General features: G+C 35.6%; 1 protein-coding gene across 2 annotated transcripts in view; it reads right to left on the bottom strand.

The window, feature by feature from the left end:
* Positions 1–9,362, bottom strand: part of LOC117413303 (gamma-aminobutyric acid receptor subunit gamma-2-like) — a 30,644-nt gene extending 21,282 nt beyond the window's left edge. The window contains exons 1-3 of one of the 2 annotated variants that reach the window (XM_034022283.3): positions 8,735–9,362; positions 1,669–1,817; positions 511–578 (exon numbers count right to left, since the gene is read on the bottom strand). In XM_034022283.3, the coding sequence (XP_033878174.1) occupies positions 511–578; positions 1,669–1,817; positions 8,735–8,850 (333 nt within the window). In that variant the 5' untranslated portion in view covers positions 8,851–9,362. The remainder of the gene's footprint in view (positions 1–510; positions 579–1,668; positions 1,818–8,734) is intronic. The other variant, XM_034022282.3, reaches the window with a different exon arrangement.
* Between the last annotated feature and the right edge of the window lie 6,161 nt (positions 9,363–15,523).

Raw genomic sequence — 15,523 nt, 5'->3', positions numbered from 1 at the left:
TGTTGATGTTACTGCTATGATGATCACACAGTTGCAATGTCAACAGTGTGCATTACTTTAATTAACTTAGATGGCTGAGCATCTTAATTGATACAGTATTACTTAGATTAAGATCATTAGCGGGAATGAGATTGAGGTCTTTGGACTCTAACCCACTAATGATACCCATGCATATTCTTAAGATACATATGTTATTGCTTTTCCAAAGGAATGTATAATATGAACCAGTCATATACTGTAATATATTATCATGGCTCAGCAAGGCTACTTGAAACAGGTTTATAAAGTCTGGAGAATATACTGCAGTAAAATAAAAAAAAAAACATGTACAGTGCATATAGCCAGAGAGATTTATTTTGTATGCTCTGAAAAAACTACAAAAAAATAAATAAATAATATAGTGAGTTTTTATAATGTTGCCATCACCAAGAAAACAAGCACTACCCAAGGGCATCTCACAAATGTATCAAAGAAGTGATAACAAATATTTTGTGAATTTTAAACACTTACCATATTTATAGCATTCACAGGACCAATGCTATTCACATACATGTCTGTGTGAATGATAGTTGGTTTGACTGAAAAACAAACCAAAATAAGTTTTTACAGTTAAGCGACACTGGCAGACCCATTAAGAATTAGCTTTCTTAAAATGTCAAATGGAACTGAGGGCAATATCACGCATACTTAATGGACAATAACGGCTTAGTTTAGCAACCACAGATGCACTGCCAGCAATAAGCCAATGCCTATTTGAAGATATTTCAGCAGGATTGATCCACTCAGATGTAATATCTAATCTGCAGGGATGGCCTGCCCCAGTGGTTGGGGAATTGTCTGAGAATTAGTGGAGGAGGGAGAGGGACCTGTTCTAGTCATATAGTGTTTACCTCATCTCTTCTAAAACACATATTTAATGTCTGTAATGCTGGGCAGAATTTCTGTTTAATGCCCTATATGATGGACAGCACTTCCTTTGGTAAAGTGCCTCCACCACACACTATGCAGCGCTTACTTCTCCTTGGTGATCACCCAGCCAAGTACTCACCTGGCCCTACTACGCTTAGCTTCTGAGATCTGAATCTAAGGTGGCACGGCTGCAAGATAATGCTAAATCAACCAAATAGGAAGGTAGTTAATTAGGAAGTGTTTCACAAACAGACAAGTCTTATACGATGGTAGTCTGTCAAAAAACAAGAGGGGGTCAGTGATGGTGTAAGATTCCCCTGTCATTTTGCTGCTGCTGCTGCTCTATGTTTGACAGGAAGGAGATTGTCGTTGAAAAGATGCACAGCTCTCAGCTTCTCTATGTCTGAAATGTGTGATGCAGAGCAAGACCATGAGTTCTGTCATGCCTTGCCCTGATGAATTAACATCATGCACCTAGTTGATGGTTAGTATGTTATATTCTTTTATACTTTCAATATTCTCCTGTCTTATTCTGTGTCTCCAAAGAGAATGTCAGAGGGTAGGCTTCTTACTGATTCCAATGTTAATTAGTTATTTAGCAGATGCTTTTATCCAAAGTCTGGGGGCAGGTTTCCCAACAAGAAACTCCATCACGCAAAAAGAGTTCTAAAAATCCCTGTTACAGTTCACTGCCTAATTTGTCAGTACAAATTCAATACACAACAACAACACACACCTAAAAAAAACAACAACACGCACCTCCTATATCTGGTCTCAGCTTGTTGTCATATCCATCCAGCAAGCTATTTAAAATGTGAGTGACATCACTCTCATAAACCTTTGGAGTCAACACCCAGGTTTTGTTTGATGAGAAATCTTCATAGTCATCATCTTCTTTTTGTAGAGAGCTAATAACAACAGAAAGACAATTTTAAAGTAGCCACAGATACCATTAAATCGCTGACCGATTAGCCCTCAGTTGTTAATATCTGATATGGATTTTCGGGGTCCTATGTGGGAGGGGAGGGGTGGATGGGGGGTTGCCACCTGGGGAGAGGGGGGTGGGGAGGGGGGGGGGCCATGGGGGAGAATGGGAATGGGAATAAAAATGTGATCACAACAAAAAGAAAGACACTTTTTAGCACAAGAAAAAAAGACATGGTTATCTGTTGAAAACTGCCAAACCTTAAGGGAAATAAAACCAACAGAAATTTTGACAAAAATCTATTTTTTTTAGTTCAAGGGGCATTAGGGTTTGGGTTAGGCTAAACCCAGAAGCAGGCAATTCCGGTCCTGGTGTGCTGTTCCAGTAAGGGTTCAATAAGGTATAATTAAATTAGATACTTTAGGCCCATTGGAAGCGAGATTACCTACCACTGTTCTGAACTACAGTACCATATGATTTGCTGCGTTCTATACACTGCAATGAATGTTCAGTTTAAGTAGCTTGGTACGAGAGACAAGAGTCAAGATATTGCCTATAAGAATGACTCAACTGTTTATTAAATTGATATGACTTGCATTATAGAAATGTGCATATACTGTGATACCACTGTGTCATATGGTCATTATTTTTAATCACAAATGAAAACATCAAAGCTCGTTGTGGCTTGTGCTCTTACATTAACCTAGATACTCATGCAGCCTGTGTACTATGAATCAAGTTCACACAATATATAATTATGTGAACTTAATACATTGGAACAATACACGGTATATACAGCTATAGCCAAAGGTTTTGCATTGCCTAGAATTTTAGGATTGAGACATAATTTTATATATATATATATATATATATATATATATATATATATATATATATATATATATGAACACCATTTAGAATGGAATATTATTCAGCAGGTTGCATTCAACTTTATGAAGCAAAATTAGTTAATTCTATAGGTTGATGCATATTTTGGCCATAGCTGTACATTGTTGTTCCACATAATAAATAAATTTCACATTGGTAAGAAATATGACATTTTGCAGATCTCTCTGCTATCGATAGATAAGCTCAGTGTAAACAGAGCAGGTTATTTGTTGGTTCTGCCTTCATATGTTCACAGGAATGTGTTTACTGAATACCCCTGAGACTTTACTAATCAAATTGAAAACAATGCTTAAGCTATGAAGGCAGCACGTCCAACAGCACTTTGATCTACTAATTTGTCAACATGGTGCATAAGTGCATTGAACTAACTGAATTGTCCTGCCGTTATAAAAATGTAACATTACAAACAGGATATCGTAACTACCGGTAAGGGAAATGCTGATTTAAAAGTAAATCAATTTGATTTTATTGCTGTAATATGTGCCAAACAATCTTAATGCTGCCACTCCCTCAGTTGCCTAAAAGCGATCTCTCTTGTGCAGAATAATTGCCTTTGTAATTGCAGTTGCTATTTAGATAGCAGCTATTAAACAGCATTAGCACAGGGAAGGGTCCTATAAATGAAAACTGAGAGCACATCACACATGCGTAGTGCAACCAGCAGATGAGCATGAAAAGAATAACATTAATATATTAAAAAAAAGTCTACCAAAGGTCCAATAATAGTCTTTCATTGGTTCACACACACAAATATATTTGGTGTTTAGTGCTGCCTAAATATGGTACCAACCAACAATGCTGGGCATGTACAAAGCAGAGTTGGTAGACTGGTATAAACATAATATATCTGCCTAGCCATTAAGCACTGTTTCAGGTGGTTTGAGTGAACTTTTGAAGGTTGCATCAGTCATAATGGATCATGCAAGACCCCAACAATCTTGCAAAAATGGTTCACAGTCCTTCTGATCCCAGAAAATACAGCCTCAACTGTAAGTACTGGAAACACTTGCAAAATGAAAAAGAATGCATTTTAAATGGGACAGGGAGCCAATGGAAAACTATAGACAGATGCAGCACATCTTAAGCACTGCAAGTACAAATAGTATGAGGAACAGAATGCAGCACATATACAGCAGCAAAGAAAAAAACTGCACAACGCTGATGAATCAGGAGCATAATAATCTAAATTCCATTATTGCTACAGTATGTTCCTCGTTGCTGATACTGTTGAATAAACTATACGCAGCAATCCAGGACCACAATTGCAGCTAAATATTAATCTGTTTATTCATTGATTTTAAAACTGGGAATTAAGCAACAGGGGAAAACATTGGAGGCAGTCAAAGAAATACGTTAGTTGTTTTAGTTTTTTTTTACTAGGACGCTGATTAGGAGTGACAAGGTGGCTTTTGGTATTTACATAGTGTTGAATTTGGGCAGGCTGTTTATATCTAAAGTTAAGTTAGCAATGAACATCTAGGATCTCTCTACACCTTACTGATTAAACAGATGACAAAACAGCCAAGCCAAATGCTTCATTTGTAGAGGCAATTACCAGCCACACACACCCTACTACTGTATGTAATTCTATAGAAATACAAACCAAGCACTACTTGTGATTACATTCTCTTTGGTTAAAAAACCACGGCTCATCGTCACACGCTTTTTAGAACCACAGTAATGGACAATTGATTGATAAGGTGCAGTAGGGGAAATCAAAAGGTTGTAATAAAAATGGATTTATATTTTTTCTTGTACATTTACTGTGGTGTACCTATACATCATTTACATTCACATGACAAGATCAGCTGATCATTGTCTACATTGATAACAGCTGCTGGATACATTGTGCAACCTCATTTTGTCTAACACTGTCAACATGTTTTCATCGAATTAGAAAAATAATACAACAAGTGTCGCTGGCTCAGAGCTGTGAAATCGCACACGCCATTGGCATGTTAACCTCTTGTACATACGAAATATTGACCACAGTGCGAGTTCCCAGTTAAAAAGCTGATCTGTGGCAAATGACCTCAGGGTTCAGAAACAAACTGATTTGTGTTACAAGGCCACATGTGTTTTCAACCTTAAAGTAAATTTTCTTTAGCCATGCCTTTTAAGTACATTTCTGTAATGTTTTTTAGGCGGCACATTTATAATATTTTAAATGAGTAGATATGGTCTTTGTTCAGTTTCTAGGATTGCAGTGGTCTTTGCTAACAGACGTGAAATGTAAATATGAGATGATAACAGCTGACTTCACAACCACTGGGAATGCATTTCGCCAGCAAGGATATTTGATGTTGTTCTGCATTTGTGCAAGACCTTAAGGATGTTTTTTTTTCTTATCTACTCAGCACTTTCTGCAGTTTACTTGCCTCTTGCTAACACCATAGAAAATGCCTACAAACCCATGTGGAATACAACCCACAAACTTGACTGGAATAGTGGTAGCTGTTATAAGACTACTGCATATAGCTCATTATTACTAGACAATTCATGTGTAATCTAGAAGCTATTCAGATGATATTTCTATCTGATCTCTAGAAAGGAAAAAAAAGCAAGAATTAGGTTCAATTATATCAGATTATTACAAGTCCATGTTTTAAAATCAATGTTCAAACATGTTAAAAATCTTTCAAGAGGATGCTGTCTTGATAAATGCTGGTGAATGTGACCGATTTCAGTTTAAAACATCTAGGTTTGATTTTGGAGGGGATTTTGCAGAAGAAACTCAATAGGAGCATACCACGTGTTTTGGCTTTTGAAAATAATGCGTTCTGACAGGCAGGCTCGTTTCTCCTGGACTGTTTGTTATGGTTGTGAAAGGCTACTTGGCTGATTGTAAGTAGGGTGAGCAGAGCTCATGAGATGACAGTAAAGGATGACATGCTCCTTTAATTAAGCCATACATAACAATTATGAAAAAAAAAAATCTGTTGTAGGATGCAGAGGCATGTTGTCTTCAGAATTTTTGTTGTAGTAGCAGAATACAAATGATGAGTCAGCCTTTAAGCTAATGGCTGGCAGGTGCCATATTACTACATACTCTTCTGTTGTATTACCTGGGTCTACAGGTCAGTCATAGCTTTCATTTGTGTTGTACATAAATTGAATTGTACTAAGATTACCAACAAAAAAAGGGTCATGAACCAGTCTTGTTCGTGTATTAGATTATGCTGAATAAACATTAATATTCTTTTTGCATCTATTTGAATAATGGAGAGGGGTCTTTTGTTTCACTCTAAAAGAACAGTGTTTGGTTATGGACTATACTCACAACACACAATTGCCATTTATTAAATACAAAGTTTGTCTCTCCTGGATATGGTGACTGTGGTTTAAGGATTTCTTCTACTGGTTTAAACAGTACAGATATTACAGTAATTTGTAACACTATTAAAAACAGCCCACTATCGGCCGGAATCCTAAGTTAAATAATTGAAATAGGTTATATAACTGCCTGTCTTAGAAACGAAATATACTTAACATTTTTCGATAAGAGAAACAATAATAATGTGCAGACGGATTGCTACTGTATGCCTTGTTAAACTGTTTCAACAGAAGAATAACAAACATGTATCTATACATGGCAGTCAAGTGGCCTGGCATGCAGCGCAGTAATCATACACATAATGTAGTAACACCATTTTGATCACTAATCATATGTTTTTATACATTTCCTTGTATGTAAGGATGTTTGTTTCTGTGATGCCATTTGTTAAATAAACTGTGAACGACTTTATTTTAAAATATGTACATGCCTTCAAATACACACAATCGCAGTGAATGTTGATTCTTGCTCAAACTGAGTTAGATGACATCTCTTTTACAAGAGATACCCTTTTGTATTTTAAGTAAAAGTAGTCACTTTTATTGTCAAAATGTGTGTGTCAGTTATTTCATTGATGTAAATGCTGTCTATATTCCATGGTCATTTGTTGATGGTGCATTCTGGGCTTGGTATGTTGAATATTTTTCAAGTTATGTACATTTTAATCAAAGTCCTTTGTGCTACTTGATGGATTTGGAAAACTTATTCTCAATCATGAATGAGCTAAAATGGCGTCTTCTTACAGATACAATAAAAACTGAAGAGGCTGAACATTTGTCGCTGTAAGACATGTGCAAAAGTCTGTTTTAGGGTTTAATTGGCTGGTGACCAACAAAAATCAAACCAAGGACCACGTTTTAAATATATGAGTTGTCCATCACCAGTTAAGAGTAACCAAAATGTATCACAACTGAAATTGTACATCAGTATCATTGTAAATATCATTGTAAAGTGGAGGGAAACAATAAGGGTGATTAGTCACAGGCTCTCTGTGTTTCAGGTTACATAATACAGTACCGAAGCATATAAAATCCAGTAAACAAGGCTTTTGTTATCCAGGCAAAAATAAAATAAAAATCCAACCTGCTTTAGTGAACATTAACAGCCTCCAATCACAGTTGGCAAAACAATATCACTTATGTAATGTTTTTAATGTGTATTTGCATACTGCATCCAGCAGTATGCAAATGAACATCAAAGATGGACTAGTAGCACTCAGTGTTGTTTCTGAAGTAATAAAATGACACAAAGAAAGCAAGACAGAGAAAAAAAGACAAAACATTATCATAGGGTTACAAAAACAACATTTCATTTTAGAATGTTGATAAAACTGATTTGGGGGGTATTTTGCTTAAGGAATAAGAAATATGATTACATCTTCACTCATTGTGTGTTGGTTGGGCCAAACCATTCTTGAATAATGCATGTTCTAACTAAATAAAACCGTATCAATCAATATTATTAGAAATTTTAAAGATAAAATATGATCTGTGAATGAAAATATTATTTGGTTTGTAGCTAGTGTTAGTATGTTTAATGTTAACATTTCTATGATGCTATTTTTTTGTATGTGTGGCCATGTTTTGGTATGGCAGCATTTTCCACTATGTTAGCCTGAATAAAAGGGGAAAAGAATTTGATCCATCGTCATCTATTTTTACCATTAAGGCACCACCAGACTTATGTACGGAAAACCTTGAGATAATATTATTTTGTGCATGTTTAAAAGGAAACACAATGTTGTGTGCAATTATGTCATGCCCACAGCAAAAGTTTGAATATATTAATGTTATACCTACATTTTTATATGAAAAGAATATGATAATGTCACTTCTGTGGAAAATATATGTTGTTCTTAAGTTCCTATTGTTAAGGTAAAAATGTCCAGGTCCAATTCAAAACAAAACCCTGAGATACATTTTACAAGGTCACATAGTTCATTATATACCTACATCAATATATCAATAACATATCAATGATACAATAAATACTGGTATTCTGTTTGATAGACGAATAGATACATATACCAATTCTAGCTATAGATTCGCTAGGCTCACTGCAGTGGCATTCCATTTAAGTTTACCAGGAAGTGCAAACTCATCAATACATCTGGAAACAGAGCCCTTGTTCTACATATTTAGAGTAAAGTGTATGTTTTTATTATTATTATTATTATTATTATTATTATTATTATTATTATTATTATTATTATTTTACTCAAATTCGTCGTTGGCCTAACAATAAAAAAAAACACATAAACTCATAAACACACCTGACAGACAATTTAATAAAGGTTTGCTTTCCTGTCTATGAAAAGCATACGGTTAAATAGCGAGACACACACAAACAACAAAGCTTGAGTAGATAAAGTGGTGCATATCCATCCATGACTAATGTAATGGTTTTCTGAAAGCGTTTTTATTACAGCCCGTTTATTAATCGCAAATATATTAAAGGTTGGACGGTCGGTTTTTGTCAAAGGTAATCTTACAGATGGTGTAGCAATATTTAGCAACATATAGCTGTTTATCGATAAGAAATAACAAAACAACAATTCAGAGAAGAAGACTTTTAAAAAATATAGGAAGCAAATGGTGGGCGAATGAATGAATGCACACCATGGCATGAAATAACAGATGAATACGTTTTCTGCTTACCTCGTAGGAAGATTAGCAATTAGAAAGGACCACAGAATCATTCTTAAAGAATAAACAGGCTTCGCCAGCGCAGTCGAGCATTTGGATGTTAAATTTGGAGGAGCCATGATCACCATCTTCTTTTCCCCCTTTCTTTATTGCAGACGGATGTGTCCCTGTATTTACTGTGTACCTTCACTGTGATACATTACACACATAGCAGGTCGTATTAGTATTCTGTGTTCGATATGAGATCTGCAGCTATGCTGCAGTCAGAACTCATCAAATCAAAGCAAGCTTCCCAGATCTTAAGAAATCATTTCACAAATTACATAAACGCAGCCGCCCAGGAAAACCTTAAAATCCAGCAGCTAGCAAATATCTCGGAGCTTCGGTCTGAATGCAGATTATCTCTAAGGTCAAAGAGGAACTGATGCACGTTACTGCAGCACAGATCAACACATGCGTGGTTTCACTGCACGGAGCGAGACAAAAAATGCAATGAAATAAAATAAATAAACCTTAGTTCTATTCTATTTGTAATACCTGATCGTAGCTCTATTGCATTTATAGTTAAATTGGACAAAATATACAGCGACGTTTCTGATATCCTTACGCACCAAGCCGTGCAAAGTGTTTGGTTGTGCGATGTTCATTCAGACAGTATGTGTATCACAAAATGCTGATTTGTCGACGGAAAAGCGTGACAATTACAGCACAGACAAAGTTCTCTGTGATGTAAAGTAGTATTGGATTTCAGGATTATAGCATGGTAGAGTTTGCTTGAAAATACCAAACCACTGTGTTTTACAAAGCATCATTAGTCACTGCTACAATTATATAGATATGTATATCAAAGTTATCATTGTAACAGTATTCATTATATTTATTATGTTCATTTTGGTTAGAAAAATAATGATATTGGCTTCATAAGCTCCAACTGGCCCTACATGTAATACCCAGTGGAATGGCTGTCAAGGTGTGTTTTAATATCACGAGGGCACTGTATATATTCCTTAATTCATATTCATTATACATATACATCCAGGAATTGCTATCAATTTAATTAAGCTAAACCAAATCTACAACAGTGAATGTATACTATACATATGCCATTTCTGAGGTGGAAAACACTTTCAATACAATAATACATCATTTTACTACTTTGCACAGCAATATGTTCATTGCTTGCAGAATCATTGGTGTTGATAGGATGTGCATTCCATGCCACGAAGAGTGCAGATCCTTGTTGACACACAATTCACACTCCTCACCTGCTCCAAATGAAGGCTTTCACACTGCACTGAAATTTAGCAGAACCAACCAACTACCATGTAGTTCAGGTGTCCACAGATCAGAACACCTGGGTGGTTCTAGACTGTGTGGTATCTGTTTCAAACTACTATTCTGTCAAGTTGTGTGGAACTATGAAAATTCCTGTTAAAAAGAGGCAGCTTCAGGACCACTGAGGGCAACTCAACAATGTACCTGTTTGCCAGAAAAACCAGGGTCCATATTACAAACCGCTTTCTGGTAGCAGTTTGTTAAATTTTTATTCATTCTACAGACGGAAATTCACTGAATGAAAAGAAAGCACTCGCAGTGGTTACACTAGCTGAGCCAATTTCTGTTTTGCGAAAACTTAACAAATACATACATACATACATACATACACACATACATACACACATACATACATACATACATACATACATACCTACATACATACATACATAAGAGATTCGATAGCTATACAAAAGACTGATTTATCTTTTGAAACAAAACAAACCATTGAGCATTAGTAAAAGTTCAGTTTAGCCAGGTTGCTCATAAAACTGGAAGGTTATCATTTCAGACTTTAGCAGACGTTCTGGACAAGGTCGTTTCATCAAAATCAGTGTTTGAATGAAAATACTCTTCATTTGATTGAAGAGCTGCTACTTGTTCAGTTCTTGCAATACTTCGAGTTTCACCACTAGGGTTGCATGAAAACAAATCTGCAGGTTAGAGCAGTATTGGTTAGCAGTATCAGCACCATGGACAGCTCCGAAGACTACAACTTGAACCAAACTGAATATTTCTACACATTTAAGTGGAATAGAAATGATATGATCTTCACATACAGTATGAGACTAATGCTGACATTTATGTTGTGAGTGAACAAATTTAACTGTGAGAAGAAAAGCTAAGCAGAAAATGCATTGTTTATTGTACACCATTTTTACAGTGTGATGTAGTATCCAGGGGATATTATGTAGGGCAGATGAAATGACAATGATATATGTGTTCTAGTAAAATCCTTTTAATTAAAAATCCTTTAGAGTGCGAGCGATTTTCATCTTTTTTTTTTTTTTTTTTTTTTTACTGTTGTTAGATTTGTGGTTATAATTGTTTAACTATAAAGGTTACAGGTACATGTCATACATGAAATGAATGTGCACACACTAGGCTTCCATAAAATAAAAGTAAAATTGTCTGAAATGCACCATGTTCAATACATATAACAAAAATCACTGAATAAGAGAGATGCTTTTTAGAAAAAAAAACCAAAAACATTATTTATTGTTTGTAAAAATATTCTAGCATGGCCAGCTCAAATCTGACAATGCTCAATGAAACTTCAACATGGAGGGGACATGGAAAAAATTGAACAAATTGGATAATAAAAATCAAAGAATTATGGCCATATATACAAAAGGGACCAAAACCAACCCCCTAAAAAAGATTAATTGAAAATATGTAAAAAAAAACAAAAAAAACATTCAAATGATTTGTCCCAGGCACCCTGATCATGTGGTACAAGATGGGGCTGTTCACTGTGGCTTGAATAGCTACTATTACAGCTTTACACATTAAAATCTCCTTGGATATATAATTTAATACATCTGTATTTTAGTGGATATCAAGTGACCTGGAGGAATGATGCAGAACATGATACATAATTATATAGATTTTGCTCCATTGCTAATGTTAATGAGTCTTAAAGGCATAGTCCCTAAGGTTTTAAAATCAATTTCCTACCCTTTATTAGTTTCAGTACCATTTCCACGGTTACCCCTTTCACATTGTGTAGTCGAACTTTTCAATTCTAAAGTTCTACACCTTTCTTCACTCTAAAAAGGCTAAAAAAGAACATCTGTGTCCACATTGCCGCATTGGACACCAACTATTAGAATCTTCCTGCTAATGTTGTTGAGGTTGGAGCACTCATTCCTGTCATATCAATCAAGCTCTCTATTTAACCCTAGCACAAGCCATGGTCATTTTTGCCTGTGTTGCTTTGCTCCTATGTCACACCTCACCTCTTCACAAGAGTGACTCCACTGTGTCTGAGGGGGACCTCTAGGCCTGATCATACCTCACTCCATGCACCCACATTAATTGACTCTAAGCTAGGCAGGCAGCTTCCCGTAAGTTTGTGGTGCTATTTTCCCTGAAAGGCCTGTGTTTGTTTTCTTATCATCATAATATTGATTGCATAAAATAATAATGACTGTCTAGAATGATAAAGTGCTAACCCCATTTAATCGGTTATGTTTATACTCCTACAGCTTTCAGCATTACATTTTCAATGCATGTAGATTTTTTTTCTAAACAAAAGATAAGAGCAGCCATCCATCTACAATCATCAAGACACATATAAACAGGTTGTTGGAAAAAGTTAACATTTTTTTCATGGCAGAGCAGCTACACAAAAACATCTAATAGAAGCCAACATTTTAGAAGAAAAAGAGTTGGCTTTTCCACTTTACACAAAAATTCTTTGTACTGCCAATTGTCAGATAGTGGGTGAATTCTAGCAAGTCTTTCAAATATTCTCAGCCAACAGTAAAACATGGAAGTTTTTCACTGATGGCGCTGGGAGCTAGCTCTGAATAATCTCAAAACAGGTTAATCTGTTTATACTGTATATATATATATATATATATATATATATATATATATATATATATATATATATATATATATACACTGTACATACACACACACACACACACACACACACACATAGCCCCTCCTAATTACCATAACATGACACCCACTGACACAGTCCTTAGAATTTTGTGTAAACCCATGTAATAATATAAAAGGACAGGGTCAAGAGCAATCCTAGTAACACATTGTTTGCTGTATTTTCTCTTACAGAAGGGCTGGCATTCAATTGAACAATTGCCTTAGTTGCCATCCATTTGTTGAATGTGACCAACCGTGACAGCTGTATAAGACTTGTGATTACCCAAGGCTGGTGAGTAATTTGGCACAAAGATCTCACCATCTGATACTGGGATTAGAACAGCACACAGAAGAAAAATGTGGAGTCAATTTATCATTCTGTCTCACAGGGATAACCGTACTTAATGCATGTTACAGTCACTGTTATTTAAATGTATAATATTATAGCAAATAAGTTTATTAAGAAGTAGTTTGTGTGCATCGTATCTTATCGGCATTAAAAAGATTCTAGTCTCTAAATTCTTCACTCTCACCATAAATGTCCCTTCCCTTGACCCAAAAGTGAAGTTTGTGTTCTTGACGAAAATGGAGTTAAGAAGGAAAAGTATTAAGACAGTAAGGTGTATGTGTGCGTGCGCGCGCGTGTGTGTGTGTGTGTGTGTGTGTGTGTGAAAGCAAAAATGTATTTCAATAAAAAAGAGAAGTGGATTTCCTTCCAATATATTCTCTTGGGGAAGCAGGTTATTATGTTATTGTGTTTACCAAGGAAAACTACAACTGTAGCACATTTTTGCTTTCCTGTGAAAATCCTCATGATTTACAACATCTATTTCAGCTGCCTCCTTTCTTGTGTTTGTCACGTACAGTCACCAGATGCTTATTTTCTGGCATAAGTTTTTATATCCCACAAAAGAGTTTTTGAAAATGTCAAGAGTGCACCATTTTTAGCAATGATTAAATGCTGCTTACAGCAGAGTGTTCTTTCTATGCAACACAGGCATTGGGTAAGCCCATTAAAACACTTAAATGTGTAATTTCTGGCAAAATAGATTTATTTTAATTCTTTGACAAACCAGAATATTACAACCCACTGAGCGTCAGTCTGTCACATTGAAAAATGAGTTGCTGCCACCTTTGAAATAGAATATGGGCTCGTCAGCTGACATGCACCTCTGTTTTGATAAACACATGCAGGACAGCCTATGGAAGCATGCCATTCAGTTTGTATCATATGCATGGCCACAGATTGGTTTCACACATTATATGCAGTTACACTTGAATTAACAGTGACTTCAGTTAAACTAATTGTTTGGTTCTGATGTAAATAATTTTCCCATCCCCTTAATAATAATAATAATAATAATAATAATAATAATAATAATAATAATAATAAACTGTTTAATATAGTGAAATACCAATATGTAGGATGACCATATGACCCCATTTTCACTAAGAAAGTCATTTTTTTTTATTACTGCATACTAAGCTACAAGGCAAAAAGAAAGGGATACAGGCAAAAGGTACATGAAAGTATTAGGGAAAAAAACAGAACTGTTCTAAACTTTCCTGGTGAACTTTGAGCCATGTGGTTAACAGACCCATGTGCAGCTTGTAGTATTTTATTAATGGAAATATGGCTCCAGGTATTACTATAATAAATAATAAGTTAAGCATGAGTTTAATCTTTAAACTGTGAAAGAAAAGTTCTTCCTGAAAATAAAATAATTGTCTGTCTCTGGTGTTTGAATAAACTGCAAGGGGGGGGGGGGGGGGGTTATTGCAAATGCCACATACCAAAAAGGAGTCTTGACATTTGCAGTCATTTTCATAATGTGCAATTTCAATGCAATTTTTTGTATTGAAATTATTGCAACTAAACTAACGGGCAGAATACCTGAGAGCAAGCACACATTATTTCCGAGGTATGATTATATAGTTGGAATGAATATGTTAACTTGTATGGTCCTGGGTGAGAGTGCATGCACATACTTCATTAATAAACCTGTGGGTGCAAGCTGCTAGTGTTGGTCACTAGAGAAATAGGCGAGTTCATAACAAAATGGTTACATTTTCCACCTCAGTTCAGTGAAAAGAAAATGCCACAACGGTGAATGAGTAAAGACGTTGGTAGTCGCATCACTCTTCCCAGTTATTCAGCAATGAAAGACTTTCATCATTACTGAAGCACAGGTGTAGCTCTTTTGCTAGTGCCTGCAGCAGATCATAAATCCAAGCATTGTGAAGGAGCATAGCACATGTCACAGCCTACTACTATATAAACAATATCAATATGCCACTGGGTCCTCACTGCCTCCTTGTAAGGCACATGGAGGACAAGTCAACATGATAAAACTGAAGTGTAAAAATATTGTCAACCAGCAATAAAAATAAGAGATACGAGATGTTTCCTTTTGTTACAGTGCTGTGGCCTCCGTTAACTATGATGATATATACTGGTGTTTCCGGGTTGCAGTACAACTCCAATTTCCATTGTGCCAGATTTAACCGTTTGAAATAGCAAATATACCGAAGTAAACTCTTGGCAAATATAAGCGAGAACATGACAGATGCAGAAATGCAGGTTTCAATTAAAAAGAAAAAATCGTCTATAATAACAAAAAAAGGAATATAATGCAGCTTATTTCAGTACTTAAAATGCAATTCTAACAGTTTCTTGTTAATATTATTTTGACAGAAGGTAGGAAAGTAATACAGCTGAGTGAGTTGCCAGGGGATATTTTTCAGCTAGTTTGGTAAATGAAAAATGAGGCAAGAAGTAGATACCGTGCTCTCTGTACCTAGAATGCAACTAAAGGCAGAATTGTATTTTCCATACCAGTGGTACTCGAAGCAACT

The sequence above is a fragment of the Acipenser ruthenus genome, chromosome 23 (assembly GCF_902713425.1).
Source record: "Acipenser ruthenus chromosome 23, fAciRut3.2 maternal haplotype, whole genome shotgun sequence".
NCBI classification, from domain to species: domain Eukaryota; kingdom Metazoa; phylum Chordata; class Actinopteri; order Acipenseriformes; family Acipenseridae; genus Acipenser; species Acipenser ruthenus.
The sequence above is the reverse complement of the archived record's forward strand: the minus strand, read 5'-3'. Positions and strand labels throughout refer to the sequence as shown.